At 40.3% G+C, this 25,822-nt stretch overlaps 1 protein-coding gene across 1 annotated transcript in view; it reads right to left on the bottom strand.

Annotated features, from left to right (window-relative positions):
- cdc73 (cell division cycle 73, Paf1/RNA polymerase II complex component, homolog (S. cerevisiae)) overlaps positions 1-25,822 on the bottom strand; it is a 328,288-nt gene that overhangs the window by 97,704 nt on the left and 204,762 nt on the right. The window contains exon 11 of the mRNA XM_069937837.1: positions 10,710-10,767. Coding sequence (XP_069793938.1) covers positions 10,710-10,767 — 58 coding nt within the window. The remainder of the gene's footprint in view (positions 1-10,709; positions 10,768-25,822) is intronic.

Raw genomic sequence — 25,822 nt, 5'->3', positions numbered from 1 at the left:
ACCCCTCCATAAATCTTCGTCTGCGAAGCCAAGCCAAAGACTGGGCATGTATGTACCTGGCGGTGCGACATTTACGCTATTTTTTGGAGGGGAGGACTTTTGCCATCTTCACCGACCACAAACCCCTCACCCAGGCGCTTGCGATGCCAAAGGATCCCTGGTCGGCCCACCAGCAGCGTCACCTCTCCTTCGTGTCGGAGTTTACCACCGACATTCGGCACAAGGCAGGGAAGGACAATGTGGTTGTCGATGCACTCTTGCGACCGGCCTCGACTTCAACCAGCTCGGCCAGGACCAGGAAGCTGATGAGGAGACGAGGGTCTTCAAGACCGCCATTACCGGCCTGCGGTTGCAAGACCTCCCAACTCCGAGCGGCAAAGGCACCATCCTGTGCGATATCTCCTTGGGTACCCCGTGGCCAGTGGTTCCGCAGCAGTGGCACAGGCAGGTCTTCCGTCACATCCACGATCTTTCTCATGCGTCCATCAGGTCCACGGTCCGGATGGTGGCAGAACGGTTTGAATGGCATGGGCTACGGAAGCAGATTGCAGGCTGGGCCAGAACATTCACCCATTGCCAGACATCCAAGGTGCACAGGCACACCAGGGCACCCGTATAGGAGTTCGAGCACGTCCGGGAACGGTTCTGCCACATTCACACGGACATCGTCAGGCCCTTACCCGTTTCCTGGGGCAACCAATACCTGTTTATGGTGGTGGACCGCACCACTCACTGGCCCGAGGCGATCCCGATGCCAGATGCCTCCACCAACTCCTGTTCCCAATCCCTGTTGCATGGTTGGGTCGCCCGGTTCGGCAACCCGGCTCACCTCACCAGCGATCGTGGCGCCCAGTTCACATCTGCGCTCAGGGCACAGCTCGCCAACAGGTTTGGGATACAGCTACACCGCACCACAGCCTACCACCCGCAGGCCAAAGGACTGGTCAAACGTCTGCACTGCCACCTTAAATCGGCACTCATGGCCCGCCTTACTGGTCCTGACTGGACGGACGCACTGCCTTGGGTGCTCCTGGGCATCTGCTCCTCTCCCAATGAAGATCTGCAGGCGTCATCAGCTGAGCTGGTCTATGGTGCACTGCTGACACTACCTGGTGAGTTCGTCAACGCACCTCTCAATCCCCAGCAGTCGCCACATGAACTACTTCCTCACCTCAGGGTATGGTTGGACTCCTTCGAAACTCCACTGCCGCACAGGCATGGCACCCGCCCGACTCATGTTCATGGTGAGCTGCTTTCCGTGGAGTTCGTTTTCGTTCGATGGGGCCCAACCGCGGCACCTCTGCAGCAACCGTACGAGGGGCCATACAGGGTTATACAGTGTTCCGGCTCGACGTTCACGCTGAACCTGGGCAGCAGGCATGAGCTGTTTACCACTGACAGGCTGAAGCCAGTGCACCTCGATCCCACCGAGCCCGTGGTCATTGCCCAGCCCAAGAAGCGAGGCCGCCCAGCAAAAAAAGACATTGGTGCAGGTTGGGGGGTGGGGGGGGCTGTGTGGTGGCTCACTGCAAGGCAGGCGAACTGGCCCCACTTGTAAGCCACGCGGCGGGGCAGCAGGCCAAAATGGCGCCATCGGGGGTTTCCCTTCCTTCCAGCTTGGGCCTCAGAAACCCACGCTTGGTGACCACGTGATGCCCGGGTGACATCAGCGCCCTCCAGTGGGGTTCTCAGCCAGGTCTGGGCTGGGAGTATAAGTGCAGCCCAGCAGCCTGCAATAAACTAGTCTGCTCACTGAGCTCAACCCATGTGGTTGCGTGTGTTATTGAAGGAGCAGTGTAACTGCCACTATAAGGTTATCAATTTTGTGCAGAGAGACCTGTCAGTGCTTCTAAGTGAATCACAAGTCGTTAGTTTGGATATGCAACAGGTAATCATGAGGACAAACAGGATGTTGACCTTCCTTGCTGGAGGGACTGAATTTAAGAGTAGGGAGGTACTGCTGTAATAGTACAGGGCACTGGTGAGGCCATAGTGGAATACCGTGTGCACTGGAGTACTGATCACTTACTTGAGAAAGGATACACTAGCTATGGAGGTGGTTTACCACTATGTTTCCAGAGATGGGGTTAGCTCATGAGAAGAGATTGAGTAGCCCGTGACTATACTCGCTGGAGTTTTGATAGATGAGGATAATCTTTCAGAAGCAGATAAAATTATGAAAGAAATAGATACTGTACAATAGAAGCAGGGAGGTCATTTCCACTGGCAGGTGAGATAAGAACTATGGGTCACAGATTCAAAATTCAGGGGAGTAAATTAAGACGGAGATGAGGAGAAACTGCTTCCACCAAAGTGTGGTGAATCAGTAGAGGCTGCTTCATTGAAAGTGTTTAAGACACAGATGGATTTTGAATCGTAATGGAATTAGGGGTCATAGCACATGGAGGAGGTGGAGCTACATCTAAGCACAAAACAGCCATGACATTATTGAATGGTAGAGAAGCCTGAGAGTGCCAGCTGCCTACTCCTGTTCCTATATCTTATGCTCTTAAGATCAACTTGCTATTTGTTTTGTAATTTATTGTACTATCAAGTGGCAGCAACTGTGGCACCACATGGAATCCATCTAATCATGCAGCAATTGTAACCTGGTTATTCTCCTGCAGGAAACAATGTCACTGGGCTCAGGGATTCTATTTCTTCATAGCAAATACAACTTTCAAATCCATCCCACTCATGTGCATCAGTACCTATCTATCATCTCTCTGCTGGTCTTTTTCCAGCAGCTCCCACTTCTCCTGGCCAGTCATCCTGGATAATGACTTCAACTGCATTATCAATGTGGCTGGAGGATCTAGTAGAATCAACCACAAACTCAAACCCACATCCAAAATCCTGTCTGCAATACTAAAGATGCAAAGACATGCAGTGTATGTATCCGGCTTGTGGAGCACTGTGATAAATCACCTGGTCCAAATTATTGAGGTAAATCCAGTTCAGAATAAATATTCCTTTCATATCATATGAGCCCACCAGTAAATTGATAATAATTATGCCAATGTCCTTATCTAATCACTCCTCCTGCTGACCAGCCATTGTCGACAGAAAAACCAGAGGGTTGACAGAGATCTAGAAGCTGAACATCAAACTACTGACTCCAGAAAGCATTGAGGAAATTAGAATTAATGTGGGTTAAATAACAAAGGAACCTTTGATTTTGCTAACTGATTAATTGCATGTGAATATTTAATTTTAAATAGTAAAAAAACAGATAACGTGGGTATCAGGATGCTCCAAATAAAATAAAATAATAAAATGACTGCTATAAAATTCACACCAATTGCAAAAAAAAAATTTAAATACATAAAATAAATTTGACCTGCTATGCTACCATCAATTACTTAACAGTGCCCTCCATAATGTTTGGCACAAATACACATTTTCCTTCTCCAGTGCTCCACAATTTTAAATTTCACATGTTCATTTAATCTCTTGAATTGTTCGATTAGAAATTAAAAGCTGTCTTTGTCCCAAACATCATGGCTGCATGGTAGTTGTTAGCTGACTGTTGCACGCAAGTGTGCTCCTGCCTTTCGAAAAATGTTATAAGCTTGTCAGCTATTTTTTGGCTGATTTAACAATATCATCACTAATATACTTGCACGCCTATTCAGACCTTAACCAGTTGGATTTTAAAAGTAGCTCCTTTCACCTGATTAAGAACGTTAGTTGTAAATTGATTCTCCATAGGCTTTATAAGTAAAACATGCCAGTCTTTAAATGTTTATCCAAACCTAAGCTCAAAGAAAGGAAGTTATGACAGAATAAAATGATAAACAAAAGAAAGTGTGGCCTTCCACACCAGTCATTTAACTTATTCATAGATGTGTTGAATCCAACAAACGGGAACAAATTACCATATATTTTGGCATATAAGTCAACCCACGTATAAGTAAACCAGCATACAAGTTGAACCCCATTTTTCAGGCTCATTTTTACATTTTATGGTATATTCGGCATATAAGTCGACCCCAATTTTCTGGATGCCTGAGTTGGCCCATTGACCGGCATATAAGTTGACCCCCAAAGATCGCGATGCCTGAGATGGGCTGCTAACTGGCATATTCATCGACCCCCAAAGATCATGTAAATTGATCTGCTGGATGCTGGCTGGAGATGATTGCTGGGTCCATCAACACAATGCAACTCGTAATGAAAGTATGAAGTTATTTTTAAGTTGAAAGTTATAGAAATGGCCAAGAAACTCAACAACTGTTGATGTGCATGAGAAGTTGATAAGAGATTGGAGGAAGAAAGAAGAGACTTTAAGAAAAATACCAAAAAGGCAAGGTTCTTTGAGAAAAGGAATCACTCATTGGCCAGAGTTAGAAAATCACATTGCAAATGCTACATAATCACCTGAAATTAAAATAAGAACACTTACACTGCAGTGGTCCAAGCCCCATCCACACATCAGTGATGATTCTGAGGCTATAGTAGGCTGGTGCAATTGTTTCATAAACAGAAAAAATCTGGTATATTGCCAAAAACAAAATTGCACAGAAATTACCAAAAGATTTTGATCATAAAGTTGTAAGTTTTCAGCAGTTTATTCTACGGAACTGGCAGAAAGACTAATTTGCGTTGGGAAATATCAGAAACGGACAAAACCCCCATGAATTTTGACATGATAGGCAGTAGAGCAGTGGAATAAAAAGGTGTTAAAACTGTGCAAACCATGAAATAACCAGGTGTTATCATGCATGGCCAATGGGACAAAGTTAAGACCCATGGTAATCATCAAAAGCAAAATTAAACCTAAAATTCCCTACATTTTTATGAAAAAGGATGGAGGGATGAAAGTGACGTAAAACTATGAATAGACAATGTGTGGAACAAACAGGCAGCCAAGCAGTTTACGGAAAGAACAGAGTTTGCTGTTCTGGGATAGGTTTCGTAGCCACTTAACTGAGAACATTGTAAGTAGATTAGCACTACATAATACTTAAGTGGCAGTTTTCCCGGGTGGTTTGATGTCTATATTGCAACCTCTCGATGTCTGCTTGAACAAGCCATTCAAACACCATGTCCACAAGGAATGCAATATATGGATGTCAAGTGCAGAAAAGTTGCTTACAAAAGGCAGAGCAATGCGTGCTACATCACTTGATGTGCTGAGTAATTTCATGCTCAAGGCATGAGACAAAATGAGAGACTATGATAAAAGTATGGTATCTCTTGTGAAATTGATAGCACAGAAGATGATTTATTGTGGGACACTGATGACGAAGCTGAAACCACTTCATCAGATACAGACTGGGACCCATATGATGACTGTTTAAACAGTGAGAGTATGGATGTGCTTGCGGTCATCATTGCCTCAGACGAGGATAGCAAGAGTGATTTTGAAGGGGTCTAAATGTGTTATTTTCAATAAAAATTTCAATGAAAATATGTTGTAGTCGGCTTTTTTTTTGTTTTTCCAAGGGTTGATTTAAACACTGAATTTGCTTTTAATGGGTCAATTTACATGCTAGATCGGCATGGATTTTGAGCTGAATTTAATGTCACAAAAGTATATCTGGCATATAAGTCAACACTCAGTGTTGAGGTTTTTTTTTGGGTTTCACGTCTCTTCTTATACGGTAATAACTTTTTTTTCCAGAAGATAGAACAAAAAATTCAAGGATAATTAAGGATATTTGTTTGTAAATAAATTCTGTCTGTGAAACAAAATGCTCAGGCTTCCTCCAACTCCTTTGATTATCATTTCTATGCCCTCTGCTCTGGTGACTGATCACTTGAGTCCTTTGAAAGGTTCTTCATAACTCCTCAAAAACATTCACAATTTTTAACATCCATTATATTTCCTCTTAATCACCATTTAGCAGCAAAAATCTGATCGAGTACCTTTAAGTAAATGAAGTTCCTCATTCCTATGACTATTCCAGAAATTTTTGTCTTACCACCACCTTCTCAAGTTCAGATAGGGATGGGCAATCTTTGCTGTCCATGACACTGAGTCCATTAAATACAATATAGAAAGCAAGGGATTATACTTGGACATGGGGACAACAATTTCAAAGATAACTTTGTGGAAAGTGGACAAATTAGGATACAAGGGCAGCCTGGTAAAAGAGCAGATAAGAAGCAAATATAGTTTAAAAAGGTGAATTCTAAACAGAAATGAGAACAGGATCTTAATATTTCAATTGATGAGAAATTATGGATGGATTTGTGTGGAGTGGTGGTTATCAACCTTTTTTTTCCCACTCACATGACACTTTGTACACCGTATGCCATCAGTGCTCTGTGATTAGTAAGGGATTGCTTAAGGTGATATGTGAGTGGGAAGGGAAGGTTGAGAATCACTGGTGTAGAGGGTGCATGTCGAACACAATGGGCAATGCAAATTAGTACAATATAATTTTTACATCAATTATATATCACACTGTATAAGCTGCATAAAATAAAACTGGACTTATCAATAAGTGCTTTAGGTGGGTAGAGAGGAAGATACCTTTCTGCACTCCACATAGATGTGTCTGAAAGTAAGACTGTTTTGGGTAAAAGTAGGGGAACTATTGGAACAAATTGCTAATATTTCATACCTGCAAAATCTGGATTTATTTTTGTTTGGGAATGTTGAGGGAACTAATCCTAAACTAATCCTTTCACCTACTCAATAGTTTATGAAAATAGTATTGGCAGTGGCAAGAAAATGTACTGCAGTTACTTGGAAGTCAGATTCCTACCTGGGCATAGATAGAGTGCATGCAGAAACACAAAAATCCATTCCATTGGGAAAAAAATTACTTATAATTTGAGAAATAAATAAAATACATATCTACAAATATGGAACTCATACATACATACATACATGCATAAGATAGGCACTGTGGGTTAATTTTATTCCTCGCCGTTCCCTATTGCTTGGCCAGATAGTTCAGATAATATTTGATAGTTAATGTCCTCTGTGGTCCCTGACCTGCCTTAGTACAATCCAATATTTCTATTATTCTTTTTATTTTTTCTCCTTCTTTTCTTTTCCTTTAGTATGTTCATATGTTATTAACATGTATAAGTAATGATTGAAGGGAGGGTTTTAGTTTTTAAGGGGAGGGGATATTTTGGTCTTGTAGTCAGTATAAGGATGTACAAGGATTATATATTATAGGAGTATGCAAACTTTAAAATAAAGTATTTTTTTTAAAAGGTGAATTACAAAGTTGCCTTTTATCAGAAAAAACCTGCATGGTGTTAAATTGTGTTATGTGGTAGGAATTGGTCTCATGGGATTAAACAGCATGAATACAATTTGCTAAAGCCCACAAAACAGGAAAATGGTTGATACATATATATTTTACATATATATGTGTGTGTGTGTGTATACATATATATAAATCTATATATGTACACAAACCTTTATCCGGACATCTGAAATCCAGAAAGCTCTAAAGACCGGCAAGTTGGGAGAGAGATGGCATTGAGTCGAGCGAGCAAGAGGCTGGCAGCGCGAGTCGGGCAGGCAAGGGGGAGAGACCAACAGCGCAAATTGGGTGGGCGGGCGGGAGACAGCAACGTGACTGGAAGGGGGTGGGGGTGGATATGGCAGCACAATTCGGGTGGTCTTAAATCTGGCTTTCCGAAATCTGGAAAAATCCAAAACTCGGAACACACTGTCCCCCCAAGGGTTCTGGATAAAGCATTGTGTACCTGTATATCTCACTCACTCACACACACACACACACACACACACACACACACACACACTCACACACACACTATATATATATATATATATATATATATATATGTGTAATCAACCATTTTATATATATGTGTGAAAAGAATTTTTTTTTAAAATATTCGCATGTACAAAAAAATCAACCATTTCCCAGTTCTCTGGGCTACAGCACATTAATGCAATTTCAGCCCTTTAATCCCATGGGACCAATTCCTACATGCCACGACAATCATTTCTGTTCTGGAGAGAATGCCAAACTAGAAAACTGAACAAGTGAGGAAACAGTTGACAACAATGGCAAAGTCATGAGAATCAGAGATGAAGGGGAGAACAAATATGGAAGAGAGGCTGCATGAAATGACTGCGGTGAAAGAGTATATGCAGGGATTAGAAAACATGGATGATAGTTAAAATCTGGACATTTCAGTTCTTAGAGCCAATGTAGAACAAAATGTAAAATGGGATGGCAAGCTCAGGGCAGTAGAGTGCAGGATAAATTTGATTTTACAAAAATAAAAAAACTGCCAGAAAAGAAAATCCAACATTTGAGGTCACTAAAGTAGAGGTTAAGTCTTTACATTGCAAAATCAGGTAGTTAAACTCAAGCAGACATTGGCAATGCTTCAGCAGTGAAAATAGATTTAAAACAATTACAAATTTTAGAAGATATTATTATACAACATGACTGTTTAAGTTGTGCTACTATTATGTAAATAATCTTCAATAATCCTGAATGATTTAACATATCCCTTCTGCTCTACTTTAAAAGCAGCTACCTTTGTTCAAAGACCGACTATTCTATCGCTAATAGACTCGTACAATTCTCTTTTTTTTCATTCTGTAGAGGTTCTCTGAAGCCTGGTTTACAATCCTGAAATCAAAGACCTTTTAGATAACTACATGGTCTTTGAAAAATTTAAGATGGTAAATCAGCTGCTAGTTAATCAAAAGTCCATTTTATTTATCTTGTGTTACTCAGCGACTTGAATGAGTTTTTTAGTGGATCAATAAATGATTGTTCAGTTAACCACAAGGCTACAAATTACATCAACCATGTGCAGAAGCCAAAAAATAGAACACACTGCATTCAATTTTCACCAACTATTCAATAAGGTGCCTCACACAATGTTTTTACCCAAAATTGGGAGTTATGAGATTGGGGGTAATGTATTAGCACCATCTGAGGATTGTTTAACAGAAAAACTGTTGACATTAGGAAATAATTTATGCAATGCAATGAAGTAGACCATTTACTACCTATACTCATTACAATTGAGAGAACCAAATGAAATGTATACGCTTGCTAGTAATACAAACTTTATCAGAAACAAGGCATTTAGAGGACGTAAAAACAGGAAATAAGAAAGCCAAAAACATATGGAATAGAATGTGAAGAAATATTAACATTGACTTTTGGTATAAATTAGATGAAAGACTGTGAAAGTTGGTATTAAGAGGAGAAAAGGATGTTGTGGTATATCAAACAAACAAGTACACACAAGTACAGCAAGCAATTGGGAAAGCACTGATATGTTTTTGCAGCAAATGGAATAAACTACATGGGGTTTGATGAAACTACACCTGGAGTTCTGATTAGTTTTACCTCCTTGCTCAAGATAATGCAATTGAGGTTCAGCTTCTGATACTAGCATGAAGACACTGTCTAAAGAGATGAGTGATTCTACATCCCCTACAGAACAATATACTGATCTTATTGGGCTACTGTTAAACAACTTTGATAGAGTTGATACAAAGTGAATGTTTTCCTTGGCAAAGGAATATAGAATTTAGTATTAGTTTGGAATGAGGAAACGTTTCCTGATTCAAATGCCATGAAACTTTCAAAATTCTCCACCCCAAGGAGTTGTACATGCACACTGATGGTAAATTGATGATAAAAGATGATAGATTTTTTGTACAGAATAGCCATACACTTTGTTAACATTAACTGTGCGAACTTTCATAATCTGAGCTCTCACAATACACAAATCATGAGAGCACAGAGAGCTTACTCTTCCTCCAATGTTGATCTTCTTTCATCTTAAGGCCTAAATTATTTTGAAACATTTATCAATCAAAGTGACTGGCAAAAAGACTTATGTCTTACATTGAAGATAACTTTCTTGCAAGCTTGCATTATTAAAGTGTTTACAAGGAAACAATTCTTCAAATGGCAAGAGTTGCACATGTAATTTTTCCTTTCACTTTGTAAACAAAAGATATTGCTCAGGAACATTAAACAATAGCAGATTGACAGTTGCTGAATTGGTAAATTCCAAAACAAGTGCGAGGATACCTTGTTATATTACTTTTATATTTTGTGAAGAAACTAATTTGGAGTCTTGTGTACAGGAAATAAGATGGAAAGAGTGCAGAGAAGATTTACTGTGATGTTGCCCAGAGTTCAGGAACTGAACTGAACAGAGTTCAGTTACAAGGAAAAGTTAAACAGGTTAGGACTTTAATCCCTGGAGCATAGAAAAATGAGGGGCAATGTGATGGTGGTATTTAAAATTATGAGGGGGACAGACAGAGTAAATGTAGATAGACTTTTTTCCACTGAGGGTAGTGAGATACAAACCAGACAATATGGGTTAAGAATGAAAGGGAAAAGTTTAGAGGGAACTTCTTCAGGTTGAACTTCTTCAACTTCTTCTGACAGCAGAAATGGTGAGTGCGGGCTCAATTTTAATATTTAAGAAGAATTTGGGCAGATACATGAAAGGGAGAGGTATGGAGAGCTATGAATAGATGTAGGTCAGTGGGACTCAGCAAATAAAAAGGGTTCAGCACAGACTAGAAGGGCTGAGGTGGTCTGTTTCTGTGCTGTAATTATTCTATAATTCTATACCAGTTCTTATACAAAATTATCATTGAAATCTTATTTTATTATGCTTATCAAAAGCATCCATTACAAAATGGAGACCGTTATTTGAACTAAGAATGACTACAACATTTCAGCACAAACTCAGAGAAAAAAAAATGAAGAGCTTTTTTTTACCTGGTCGGGGAACTGGCTGAACAGCAGGAGTTTGAGCCTTTCGAGCCGAAGCACCTTCCTGAAAGATACAATGTGCAAGTCTGAAATTACCCACTTCAGGTGGTCTATAGATAATTTTGAAATGCAAATATTTTCTCTCATGGCTTCTGAACGGATAATCACAAGGAAGAACAAATTACTTTCTTGCACTAGTTCCATGGTCACAAAATGAATCTAGAATCAATTTATGCCATTTATGAATTTTAATTAACAAAATGTGCAAGGTGAAAGTCTAAACTCCATATAATCTACAGAAATTCCTAGGGATCTTAGAGAGGGTCAAAGACAAAGATAATTGAGGCATAAAATTTTTCTTATATATTAGAAATCCAAATCTTTATACTGCAATAACCTGCCTTACTAACTTGCAAACTGATTGGCAAATTCTCCATGAACAGCGTTGATCCAAAATGAGACATTAAAAAATGAGCCAACATTACATGTGCAATGCGACTGCAAAAATGGAATTACCAGTTAATGAGAAATTAAGGAATATGTTTTGTGAAACTAAGGATTGTACAGTATCAAATTTGTGCTTTTAGTGGTGAGATACTGTTCCTCTAGCTCAGGAGTGGGCAACCATTTTTTAAAAAAAGCTCACATTCCACCTTAAGTATTCCCTATGCCATAAATCTTCTGTGATTGGTAAGGGATTGCTTAAGGTGGGATGTGAGTGGGAAGGGAAGGTTGAGAATCACTGCTCAAGACCCAATTGTTACTGAAATATTATTATTGACCCATTTCCTTTTTGAATCAGTGCACATAATGAGTCAATTAAGTCCGATTAAAACAGTGGTTTTCAAACTTTTTTCTTTCCACTCACATACCACCTTAAGCAATCCCTGACTAATCACAGAGCACTTATAACATAGGGAATTCTTAAGATAGGATGTGAGTTTTTTTTAAAAGGTTGCCCACTCCTGCTCTATATTAGGCTTTGTTGAAACAACATTAGAGGCCACAACCAGAATGAGTGGGGTGAAGAATTAGAGGCAAGCAACTAGTCAAGGTTATTGTTATCTGATTGGACAAGTACAACTCAACAAAACTGCATTCTCTGTCCTTGCTGCAAAACATGCAGACATACAACCAGACATAACACACATACAGACAAATAATATGCAGTACCAATATTTTATCTATAAAAATAAATAAATATTGTTAGTGTGAGCAGTTCCTTTGGTCGTTTAAAATTCTCTCTGCCTGTGGGAAGAAGCTGTTCGTCAGGCTGGTGATGCTGACTCTGATTCTCCTCTATCTCTTCTCTGACAAGAACAGCTGGAAGATGCTGTGCACAGGGTGGAAGGGGCCGTTAATGATTTCGCACGCCGTCTTCAGACAAATATCGCAGTAGCTCACGTCGATTGGGGAAGGGAGACCCTTGTGATCTTCTCTGCCACTCATGGTTCTGTGGACTGACCTCCCATCCATTTCTTTGCAGCCACCACACTGTGATGCAGCAGGCTTGGAAGCACTCAATATAGCTCTAATAGGTTGATATAACGGTTGTCGATAGCCTTGCCTGCTTCAGTCTTCTCAGGAAGTGCAGTTGCTGTTGCGCCTTCCGGACAAGTGAGGAAATGTGGAGTGTCCACAATAGTTCACTTAACTAGTGATCTTTAAGGAACTTGGTCCTCTCCACTCTCTCTCTACTACAGAGTTGTTGATGTGTAGTGGAGGGTGGTCATTCCTGGTTATGGTCAAGTCCATGATCATCTCCTTCGTCTTGTCAGGTTGTTATTCTTCAACCATTTCATGAGATTTCAACCTCTTCTCTGCAGTGCAACTTATCGTGTTGATGAAAGGGCCAGAAAAACTTGATGACACTGTTGGAGCTGGATCTGGCAATGCAGTCGTGAGTTAGTAGCGTGAATCTGCTACCAACCTGGACAGACTGTGGTATTTCCATTAGTTAATCCAGCATCCAATTACAGAGAAAGGTGTTGAGTCCCAGTGAGGACAGGTCTCCACTAGTCTCTGGGAATTAAACGCCAAGCTGAATTCAATGAACAGCAGCCTGGCGTTTTAGGAGAACATTCTCCAGGTGGGGCAGGAAGGAGTGAAGCGACACTAGAAGTAGAGGAGTACAAAGTAGAGGTGTTTTATATCGTCAATCAATCAGCACTGATTTGACAACATCAGGGGAATTCACACTTTGAGTTCTAAATGCAGCATACTAAATTGGAAGAGCAAGTGGATCGCTGTTTCACTGTCAAGGATGTTTAAGTCCCTGGATGGTGTGGATGAAAGAGGTGCAAGGACTGATGTTCAAAAATGGTTCCTTCAATTAATGCTATTTACCACTCTAGAAATTAAGATTCAGATTGATTTTGTAAGTTGTTCGTAACTCAACCATAAGACATCTAAGTTCATCAAACAATCTATCAGCATAATCTCACCATATTCTTCTTGCTCATATGGTTATTTAGCATCTTTCCTTTTTTTAAAAAATATTTTTTTTACAATAAAAACAATTGAACAGTACAATAATACAATGTGCTACAAGATTCGAAAAAAAATTAAAACATAGTACAATATGAGTGAGCACAAGACACAATCATAACAATAACATATGATTTAACAACAAAAAAAAAACACTAAAAGAAAATTTTCGAAACCCCTTCCTCCAAGCAAGGTTGAAAGCTGACATATAATAAACAGGTGAAACAACTTGGAGAGGGACCACACAGTGCCAAAATTCCATAACAACTTTAAATCTTAAGATTATGATAATAGTCCATAAATGGGCCCCAGTTTTTTAAATATTTGAATCCTTAATAGCATATCTAATTTTTTTCTAGAGTTAAGCAAGCCATAATAACTCTTAGCCATTGTGCATGTGTAGGTGGAGTATTATCTTTCCATTTATGCTCATCAAAATTGCATGTCTGTCTAACAATGATGTAAAAGACAAAATTCAGTTTTGAATTGAAGTCAGTAACACATCAACATTTTGAGGTAATCCAAAAATAGCAATTAAAAGGCAAGATGCCAATTTTAACTTAGATACCAATAGTATTTAAAAAAACATATTTTCAAAATTCTTCTAAACTAGGGCAGATTCAGAACATATGAACTAGCATTTTTCCAAATCCATTTAATTCCCTCAACTTCATCATGTGGCAATCAATCACTGATCATACAATGGTGTATTTTCCAATTACCTTGCTTTAATTACTTTATTTTACTTTTATGGTAACTTTTACTTCGGTGGTCTCAGCTGACTCCATGTAGGCCTGTCCTCTTTACAAGAAATGTGAGGTTTATCTTGTCCATATTTTCCTGATATATACTAATCTGAGGTTGTAAAATATTTATTTGTATTCTCACAATTCTTCAATAATTTTGTGAATAATTTCTGTCATTTGCAAATATTACAAACTAAAATAGAATCTGGATCTGGAGCCTTAACTATGTTAAAAAAAAAGAACCAATAATATTTGGTTTTAATCTCAGCAAAAATCTTGTATAATTTAGATAACTGATTTAAAGAAACAAGGTCATTGATTGAGCGGTCATTGTTGGAGTGGGATGAATCAGAGTGGTATAGTTTAGGTTCATAGGCTTCAATGAGAACAAGTAAGAAGCAAGGAATAATCAGAGTTGAAATCAGAAAAGGCCACCCTATTTGAGGAACAAAAAGGATTCAGCAGGTAGGAAAGGTATTTTTTAAGATATATATTTTGTTCATCTCGTCATAGGCAGCCAAGGCAGGAAAATGTTCCTCTTTCAAAATGTGGGTAGTCAAGGAAGTCAGTGATATCCCTAATGACTTCATCTGCAAGGTGCATCTAGCTGCAGCTCCTGACAAGCTGAGTTAAGGAATTGGAGTTGGATGAACTCTGGATAATTCGGGAGGCAGAGGGAGTGAGAGACAGGAGTTGCAGGGACACTATTACAGCTAAGAGGAAGAAGGAGGGTGACAGTCAGGAGAGGGAATAAGAACAGGCAGGCAGTGCAGGGCACCCTGTGGCTGTCTCTATCAATAAAATGTATACCATTTTGGATATTGTTGTGGAGGAAAGTCCTACCAGGGACAAGCCATGGATATCAGGTCTCTGACATGGAGTCTGATCCTGTGGCTACAAAGGGAAGGGAGGAGAAGAGGCAAGCTATAGTGATAGGTGGTTCCATAGTTAGGAGACAGATAAGAGGTTCCATGGAGGAGAATGAGTATCTTGGATGGTACGTTGCCTCCCTGGTGCCGGGGTCTGAGATATCTCAGATTGAGTTCATGGCATTCTCAGGAGGGAGAATGAGCAGCCAGAGGTCACGGTCCATGTAGGGGCCAATGATATGGGTAGGAAGGGTGAAGAGGACCTGCAAGGCAAGTTCAGGGAGTTAGGATGAAGGACAGGATCTCCAGGGTAGTAATCTCAGGATTGCTACTGTGGAATGTGCTATGAGGTTAGAAATAGGAGGATAATGCAGCTTAACATGTGGCTAAAGATATGGTGCAGGAGGGAAAGCTTCAGGTTTTTGGATCATTGGGCTCTCTTCCAGGCAAGGTGGGATCTATTCCGATGGACAGTATTCATCTGAACTTTAGAGAGGGTTAATTTCCTTGCGAAAAGGTTTGCTAATGCTACTCCAGTGGGTTTAAACTAGATTTGCAGGGAAAGAGGAACCAGAGTGCCTGAACAGATAGAGAAGTGGCGGAAGGAAAAGATGATGTTAAAATTGCAATAACCGTTAGGTTGAATATGGTGGAAATGTTCTCTGGTGCATCTATCTCAATGCAAGGAGTATTGTAGGAAAGGCAGATGAGCTTAGAGTGTGGATTAGCATGTGGAATTATGACATTGTGCCCATTAGTGAAACTTGATTGCCATTAGTGAAACTTGATTGCAGAAGGTTCTGGTCTTCTGTTGCTTTAGACGTGATAGAACGAGGGGAAGAAAGGGGAAGGAGTGGCATTACTCGTCAGGAAAAATATCACAGCTGCACACAGGCAGGACAGACCAGAGAGCTCATCTACTGCGGCTATATGGGTGGAGCTGAGGTACAGAAAAGGTATAACCACACTCATGGGGTTGTATTATAGTCTGTCAAATAGTCAGCGACAATTGGAGGAACAAATCTGTAGAGAAATAACAGACAGTTGCAGGAAACATATGGTTGTGATGGTAGGAATTGTAACATTCCACATATTGACTGGGATTACCATACTGGAAAAGGACTTGATGGCTTTGAGTTTGTCAAATGTGTTCAGGAAAGTTTTCAAAAATATATATCAAGGTACCAACTAGAGAGAGTGCAATTTTGGATCTACTAAAAGGGAATGAGAAAGGTGTCAGAAGTATGTGTTGAGGAATATTTTGGGTCCAGTGATCATAATGCCATTAGTTTCAAGTTAATTATGGAGAAGGATATGTCTGGACCTCAAGTTGAGATTCTAAATTGGAAAAAGGCCAATTTTGAGGAAATGAAAAAGGATCTAGGATGTGTGGATTGGGATGTTGTTTTCGGGCAAGGGTGTGCGAGATAAGTGGAGGACCTTCAAAGATGAAATCTGAGAATACACAGTTTGTGAGTTCCTATCAAGATCAAAGGCAAGGTTAGAAGGCATAAGGAAGCTTGGTTTTCAAGGGATATTTGGTATCTGGTTCAAAGAAGAGAGGTGTATAAGAGATATAGACAACATGGAACAAATAAGGTAGTTGAGGAGTAAAAAAAATACAAGTAAAACCTCAAGAAAGATATCAGGAAGGCTAAAAGAAGAGATGAGGTTGCTTTGGTAGACAATGTGAAGGAAAACAGTTATATTAAGAGCAAAAGGATAGTATAGGACAAAATTGGTCCCCTTAAAGATCAGAATGGTCTGCTTTGTATGGAACCAAAAGAGATGGGAGAGGTCTTAAATGGTTATTTTTCATCAGGATTCACTCAGGAAAAGGGCACAGAGTCGTGGGACGTAAGGAAAACAAGCAGTGAGGTTATGGAACCTACACAGATTAAAGAGGAGGAGATAATTGCTGTCTTAAAGCAGCAGCATGGTTGGCATCTTCACAGTGCCAGCAATCAGAACTGGGGTTCAAATCCCGCAATGTTTGTAAAGAGTTTGTATGTTTTTCCTTTGACTACGTGGGTTTTCCCTGGGGGCTCCAGTTTCCTCCCAACGTTCGAAACACACCAGGGGTTACAGTTAATTGGGTGTAAATAGGATGGCATGGACATGTGGGCCAAAATGGCCTGTTACTATGCTATACATCTAAAATAAAGGTGCATAAATCCCCAGCCCCTTACAAGGTAGCACTTTGGAAATGTAAACCTGAGTTTGAACTCTTTCAGAGAAACTGGGGATTTTAAACTTAAATAATTAAATAAATCTGAAGCTGTGAAGTTAATATTAGTTGTTTGCTAATAAAGTTTCCATGTGTTCATCAAAGTCAGTCCACTTCAGTATTTTCTCCAGGAAAGGAACTCTTTCATCATCACTTAGTCTGACCGAAATATGACCCCAGATCCACAGTAAAGTGGTGTGTGCTTCACTTTCCCTTCAGATGGCCTTGCTCCACATTGAACACATCATCCTCCACCATTTCTGCCACCTACTATGTAATCTCATCAACAAACACATTTTTTATTTTCCTCTCCTCTCCGCCTTCTGTAGCAATTACCTCCATCTGTGACTTCCTCGACGAATCCTCCTTCCTATCATTGCTCCCTTGGCACCTACCCCTGAGACCACAGGAGGTGCTATGTATGCACCCACACCTCCTCGCTCACTTCCAATCTGGACCCTAAGCAGTCCTTCCAAGTAAAGTAACACTGATCCTACAAATCTGCAGGGGTCATCTACTGCATCGGTTGCTCCTGTTGTGCTCTTCTTTACACTGGAGAGATTGGAGTAGACTGGGAGATCACTTTGTTGCGCACCTGACATCTCTGATGGCTGCAATAGTGGAGATCTCCCAGTCTCCACTTATTTAAGTTCCCTGCCCTTTCCCTTGCTGACATGTCTGCACATGGCCTCATACATTGCCAGAATGACATCACACATAAAACAGCTCATATTCCATCTGGGTTCCTTCCAACTGGATGGCATTAACATTTACTTGTCAGCTTTCTGTTACCCACACCCCCAAAAAAACTCCCACATCTATCCCTATGTCTCCTTTCCTCTCTGCATTCAAGATCCAAACCTCCCTATCAATTCTCAGTTTTTCTCTCTCTTGCCTTCCATATCCAACTAACATCTTTTGTCTGTTGGTCTGTACTCCTCCCCCTGCACATGGTTGCCTTTTCCCCAGCCTTTTAATTCAGGAACCTGCCTGCATTTTACTCATACCTTGAAGAAGGGATCAGATCTCCTATGGATGAAACGAGTCCTGCTGAGTTCCTCCAGGAGTTCTGTATTTTGACTTTTTTCATTACTCTCTTCAAAGGGCAATTCAGGATCGACAATGAATGTTAGCTCCCCCACAAAAAAAGGCTTCAGAAGAAATACAGCTGGTTTCTGCACTCAAATCTTCTAACATTTTAACTTCAATTCACACAGAAGAATAAACCTGCTTCGCCTATTTGGCTTTGTGCATGGTAGGTTGTGTTTAACAAATTTATGGAATTTCTTGAGGAGGTTGTCAGGAAAGTTGACGAAGGAAAGACTGCGGACTTTAGTAAGTCGTAAAGTCGTTGACAAGGTCCCACATGGGAGGTTAGTCAGGAAGGATCAGATGCTATGTATTCATGATGAAGTAGTGAAATGAATTTGACAATGGCTGGACGGGAGAAGCCAGAGAGCAGCAGTGGATGATTGCTCCTCAGACTGGAGACCTGTGACTAGTGGTGTGCTTCAGGGATTGGTTCTGGGTCCATTGTTGTCTGTCATCTATATCAATGATCAGGATGATAATGTGAGAATCGGATCAGCAAGTTTGCAGATGACATAAGATTGGAGGTGTTTTGGACAGCCAAGAAGGTTTTCAAAGCTTGCAGAGGGATCTGGACCAGCTGGAAAAATGGCAGATTGAATTTAATGCAGACAGATGTGAAGTGTTGCATTTTGGAAGGACAAGCCAAGGATGTACCAGGTGAATGATAGGGCACTGAGGAGTGTGATAAAACAGAGTAACCTTGGAATACATAATTCCCTAAAAGTGGAATCACAGGTGGATATGGTTATAAAGAGAGTTTTTGGCATATTGGCAAGTAATCAAAATAATGAGTAAAAGAGCTGGGATGTTATGGTAAAGTTGTACAAGACATTGGTGATGCTAAATTTGGAGTTATGTGTACGGTTTTGGTCACCCAGCTAAAGGAAAGATATCAATAAGATAGAAAGAGTGCAGAGAAGATTTACGAGGATGCTGGCCTGACATCAGGAACCGAGTTACAGGGAAAGGTTAAACAGGTTAGGACTTTATTCCCTGGGGCATAGAAAAACGAGGGAAGATTTAAAATGAGAGGTATTTAAAATTATGAAGGGGTTAGACAGAGTAAATGTAGATAAGCTTTTTCCATTGAGGGTAGGCAAATATAAAAGACCAGAGGACATGGGTTAAAAGTGAAAAGGAAAAGTTTAGGGGGAACATCTTCAGGTGGGAGTGTGGAATGAGCTGACAGCTGAAGCAGTGAATGTGGGCTCAATTTTAACATTTAAGGATAATTTGGACAGGTACATTGATGGAACAGGTATGGAAGGCTATGGACTGGGTGCAGGTCATGGGACTGGGCAAAAAAATAAATGGTTTGATACAGACTAGAAGGGTCAAAGTGCTGTAATGTTCTACGGTTTTACAAATAACTTGCTGGAATACAATGGTGATGTATCAACAACAGACTCCTCCATGCCAGCTCTAGTCCTTCATATAAAAACTCCCATTCCAAATTACTTTGTACTCTTCCCACTTTTTTAACCCAAAATACCCTTTCCAGCAGTTTGTTTATAATAGCTGCATTCTGGGATCTTTGAAGTCAGGACTGTTAATACTGGTTTGCATTAATAAAAGTTAGAAAACATTTGAACTTGAAATTCATAAAGATAGGAAAACTATAGAATTAAGTAGTCAATAACACATACCAAGGAACATGCAGGATTATCATGTTTGCTCTCTAGGACAACAAAATATTTGCAGAGTAAAATTTTGGCCAGAGTGCGATGCCCACATTACAATTAAAATACAAGTAAGCAAATCTGTGCATTTGTCTGCACTTCATCTATTCAGACGAAAGGCTTCTATCTCTGAAACAAAGGCTAATAATACATTTGTCAATTAGTAATTCAACTCCTTCTAACATAAATTATGCACATTGTGTTAAATACTAAATCACCTAGGAATAGTTTGAATAAAAGACTAATGAACACTGTACTTCAAGAGCAATTACAGAAAAGTTTTCCATTGCTTCACCACAATCTGTTAGATGTAATATCTTTTATTCTATCAATATTCAATATTAAAAAAGGCATTCTCATTTCATCGTTCCAATATTTCATTACAAGTTAACGTGCGAACGACATTGCCTGTACAAACCAAAGAACATAATCACAATAATTTTCTTCTCAAATTTCTCTATGTACTTCACATACAGTGAATGTTTCCATTATTAGATGACTTATTATGGAAATAATTACAAGGCAACTTGCACACCATAATACAGAGAAAGCAGCAAACACCTAAAAGTAATGTCAATAACCAATGAAATTGTGAATGCCCCAAAACAGGCTTGAACATTTCTTCAATGATTACCTAACTCCATGACATCCAGAATCTTTTACATTAAAAAAAAATTTAGACATACAGCACCATAACAGGCTTCTTCCCTACTACCATCAGACTCCTGAATGCCCAATGAACCAGACATTGCCTTGCTTTGACTTTTCATGCATTTTTTTTTGTAAGGTGGTTTATATAAATATTTGGACTGTGAAGCTGCTGCAAAACAACAAATTTCATGGCTTGTTCATGACAATAAATTCTGGTTCAGTTTGTGAAAGTGTCGAGGATAGTGCGTGGGATGCTAAGGCTAGTGTGTGTTATGAACTAAATCAGCAGTAATGGTAATAACCAAGACATGAAATATTTTTTTATCATTAATAACGTAACACTTCTTACTTAACTCTAAACTTTACCCCACTATGCACAAATGTGTGTGTATTAAAACACAAATCATTATAGTTCAAGCTTGATTCCAGAGATGATTTTAAAGTTCAGTCTCAAAAAGCTTTTGTGTTGAAACTCAAGTCTTTACTGCTGTTCAAAAGCAATTATGAAGTAAGTGTGAGGCATCCGATTTCTGTGACCTGAGTTGGTGAGGAAGGACAGGCAGGGGACAAAATAAAATAGTAGCCAGTTAGTGGGTTTGAAATATGTCTATTTCAAAGCTAGGAATATTAGGAATAAAGGGGATGAACTTAGAGCATGAATCAGTATGTGGAACTATGATGTTTTGGCTGTTACTGAAACTTGGCTAGAGGAATGGCAAGATTGGCTGATGCAGGTAACGGGATTTAGGTTTTTAAAAAGGATAGGATGGGAGGTAGAAAAGGGGGTGGTGGGAGTAGCATTACTGGTCAGGGAAAGCATTACAGCTATAGAAAGGGAGGATGCTGCAGAGGGATGTTCGTGAGATGGCATGAATGGAAGTCAAAAATAGGAAGGGAGCTATCACTGTGTTGGGAGTAGTCTATAGGTCCCTAAATAGTCTTTGGGACACCGAGGAGCAGATAAGCAGGTAGGTTTTGGAATGGTCTGGGAAATACAGGGTTGTAGTTATGGGTGATTTCAACTTCCCTAATATTGACTGGCACCTACTGACTGCAAGAAGAATAGATGGGGCTGAATTTGTCGGGTGTGTTCAAGGAGAATTCCTGACACAATATGTGGACTGGCCAACAAGAGGAAAGGCCACACTGCATCTGGTTCTAGGGATTAAACCTGGTCAGGTGGCAGACCTCTCGATGGGGGAGCATTTTGGTGAGAGTGACCACATCTCCCTTAGCTTCAACATGGATATGGAAAAGGAGTAAAAACAGTCAAAATAGGAAAGTGCTTAACTGGAGAAGGATTCATTATGAAGGGATGAGGCAGGAACTAGTGAGAGTAAATTGGAAATAAGATGTTGAAAGGTGAAAGTACAGAAGTAATGTGGAGGAAGTTTAAGGACCACTTGTGCAGGGTTCAAGATAGGTTTGTCCCACTGGGACAAGGAAAAGATGGTTAGGATGGTAGGAAAAGGGAAATGTGGATGATGAAACAGTTCAGGAAACTAATCAAGAGGAAGAAGGAAGCATACATTCCATATAGGAAACAGGAAGGGCTCATGAGAATTATATAGTAGCCAAAAAGGAGTTTAAGAAAGAACTTAGGAGAGCTCAAAGGAGGCATGAAAAGGCCTTGACATGTAGTATTAAAGAGAACCCAAAGCATTCTATGCGTATGTGAAGACCAAAAGAATGAAGGTTGGGTCGCTAAAGGATAAAGGAGCCAACATGTGTCTGGAGGCAGAGGAGGTTGGAGAGGTCCTAAATGAATACATTGCGCCAGTATTCAGAAGAGAAAAGGACCTTGATTACGGTGAGGTAGAAATTGAACAAGCTGTGTGCTGGACAATGTGGAGATTAAGGAAATGTAATTGTTGGTTCTTCATAAAAACATCAAGATTGACAAGTTCCTGGGGCCAGATGCAATTTACCCCAGCTGCTGTGAGAAGTGAGAGAAGAAATAGCTGGGGCAGTAGCTATGATCTTTGAATCCTCTGGCCACAGGGTAGGATTGGAGAAGGGCAAATTTTTAAAAAAAAGAGAATCCTAAGAATTATAGACGAATGGAGAAGATTCTAAAGGATAATATCTATGAGCGTTTGGAGAAGTACAGTCTACACAAGGATAGTCAGCATGGCTTTGTGAAGAGAAGGTCTTGCCTCACAAATCTAATTGAGCTTTTTGAGAAGGTAAGAAAAAAAACTGATGAGGATATGTGCTCTATGTGGATTTTAGCAAGGCATTTGACAAGGCATCTCCCCCATGAGAGATTCATCAAGAACGTTATGAGACACGGGATCAGTGGAACCTTGGCTATGTGGATTTTTAAAAATTGCTTATAGGAAGAAAGCAGAGAGTAGTAATGGAAGAAAAGTATTCTACCTGGAGGTCAGTGACTAGTGGAGTGCTGCAAGGATTTGTTCTGGGATCACTGTTCTTTGAGATTTTTATAAATGACCTGGATGAAGAGGTGGAAGGAGGGATCAGTAAGTTTGCACATGACATGAAGGATGGAGGAGTTGTGGATGGAGCTGAAGATTGTTGAAGGTTACAAGAAGATAGAGACAGGATGCAGAGTTGGGCAGAAAAGTGGCAGATTGTTGGGTATAAGCCCACCCTCTGCTGGACATCATGATGCCCTCGTCATAATGTCACCCTTCCATATATATAACCTTGTGTGTCAGTAGCCATGTTAGTCCAATAGAAGTAAAGGAAGAGAAAGTATCACGTCTCCAAGTCTTAATTGTGTGAATGCCTGCACAACAGTGGCAACGAGGAGCAAAACGAACCCTATACATTCACCATGCACCAACCATGAGAAATAAAACAACAGAAGAAAGGTAAAAATCAACTACCTAACAACCCCAACAAATTTCAAAAGAACAAGGTGAAAGTGCACCAAGATGGCGGAGGGAAAGTTCGGGGAATTCAACAAAGTAGAAGAAAGTTGGGATAACTACGTAGAACTGTTTAACCACTAATGCATAGCCCACAATATTGTGGAAGGTCCAATAAACTGCAAATGTTCCCTCTTCCTCAGAACAATGGGCAGCAAAACATTTGACCTCCATAAGATCTTGCTGTCCCCAGAGGATCCAGGGACAAAGACATTCAACAAATTATGCACAGCTCTAAGGAACCATTGAAGCCCCAAACCACCAGTTATGTCAGAAAGGCAAAGATTCTATGAAAGGAGACAAGGACAGGAGAAACAGTAAGAAAATACCTGGCATCGTTGTGCAAACTGGAGGAGCACTATCATTTCGAACAGTTTCTAAATCAGGCACAGTGAGACAGGTTAGTGATGGGGCTGGCAAATTGCCAAGCAAGGCAAAAATTATTAGCAATGGATCAAGACGTTACATTACAGATTGCATACAGAACTGCCTGCAGCTCTGAAATGGCAGATAAAAGCTTGGATAAGGGTCAACCAGACCTACTGGTCAGGAGATCTTCTCACCAACAGTGCTTCCATTGTGGGAAATACAACCGCCAACCAGAAAACTGTTTCTTCAAAAATTCTAAATGCAACCATTGCAAAACAGTAGGACATATCAAAGCTGAATGTCTGCTTCTAAAGCGCAGGTGATCTGCAAATAAAGAGGCAGCTAAAGTCCAAACAATTGCAGAGAGAGAGGGGGGGGGGGGGGGACCTAGCAACAATTATGATAACAGCCCAACAGCTGACCTTCAAGCTCCTGAAATTTCAGCTCCTGAGATATTACACATCCGAGGAATAAATGGAGGAAACACAGCAATCTTTATACAGCTAAAAATATGGAAGATGGAGTTAGACAAAGGGGCAGAGGAGTCCCTAATGCCGTTACATATAAAGAAACGCTTGCTACCATGCTTCCCGTTAAAAAAACTGAAATAACTTGAAGATCTGTTACAGGAGACAGAATCAAAGTGTTTGGAAAAAGGACAATCCAAGTACAATACAAACAACAGCAACAAAAAACACTCTCTCTACATCGGAGATACCCAGGGACCAGCACACTTCGGAAGAAACTGGCTACAACACATTACCCCTAGACTGGCTAGAAATTGGTTCAATACTAAATGTAAACCACATGGATACCTCCCAGCCAGAACTCGACCAAATCCTCAACAACCACACAGTGGTTTTTTAAAAAGAATTGGGGAGAATCAGAGGTGTTCAAGCCAAACTGCAATGAAAAGATAATGCAGAACCAAAATTCTTCAAAGACAAAACAGTCCCATTTGCTATGAAAGGAAAAACAGAGGCTGAATTAAACAGACTAAAATATGCAAGCTTATTAGAGCCAATACAATACAGTGACTGGGCAGCATCCATCGTACCTGTACGAAAAGCAAACGGTGAAATTCGCATTGGCGGCGATTACAAAATCACCATAAATCTATCACTCAAAATACCCGAACACCCAATGCCCAAGGCAGAAGAACTATTCCAAGCACTAAACGGAGGGCAAAAATTCACAAAACTAAATTTGTCACAAGCATATCGACAGATAGAATTGGACAAAAAATTTCAAGGGAATATGTGACAATCAATCTCCATCTGGGACTATTCACCTACACACCTGCCTTACGGAATTTCAGCAACATCTGTGATTTTACAAGCTACAATGGACAAATTATTACATGGACTCTCAGTTGGATGTTACCTAGATGATATCATCATCACAGGCTGAAACGACAGTGAACACTTACAAAATCTTTTCAAGGTTTTAAGCAGACTACAACAGGCTGTACGATTACGAAAAGACAAACGTGTCTTCATGTGCCCCTCAATAACATACCTTGGGTTTACATTCGACAACGAGGTGGTGAAAATGAATCCAGCAGAAACAGAAACTGTTCGCGAGGCCCCATACCTACCTAACAAATCGGAATTACAGTCCTTCCTAGGACTTGTTAATCACGAATGAAAACATATCCCTAATATGTCTACACTATGCAGCCCGCTGAACCGATTACTCAAGAAAGATCAAACATGGTATTGGAACACAGAAACTAAAAACACAGTTATAACCATATAACCATATACAGCACAGAACAGGCCAGATTGGCCCTAATAGTCCATGCCAGAACAAATCCCCACCCTCCTAGTCCCACTGACCAGCACCTGGTCCATACCCCTCCAAACCTCTCCCCTCCAGTCTTTCCTTAAATATAAATAACGTTCCTGCTTCAACCACCTCCACCGGAAGCTTATTCCACATCCCAACCACCCTTTGCGTGAAGATTTTGCCCCTTCAATCTCAACCCATGGCCTCTGGTTTGAATATCCCCCACTCTTAATTGAAAAAGCCTATCCACATTAACTCTCTCTGTCCCTTTTAAAATCTTGAACACCTCCATAAAATCCCCCCCCCCCCAATCTTCT

The sequence above is a fragment of the Narcine bancroftii genome, chromosome 5 (assembly GCF_036971445.1).
Source record: "Narcine bancroftii isolate sNarBan1 chromosome 5, sNarBan1.hap1, whole genome shotgun sequence".
Lineage (NCBI taxonomy): Eukaryota > Metazoa > Chordata > Chondrichthyes > Torpediniformes > Narcinidae > Narcine > Narcine bancroftii.
The sequence above is the reverse complement of the archived record's forward strand: the minus strand, read 5'-3'. Positions and strand labels throughout refer to the sequence as shown.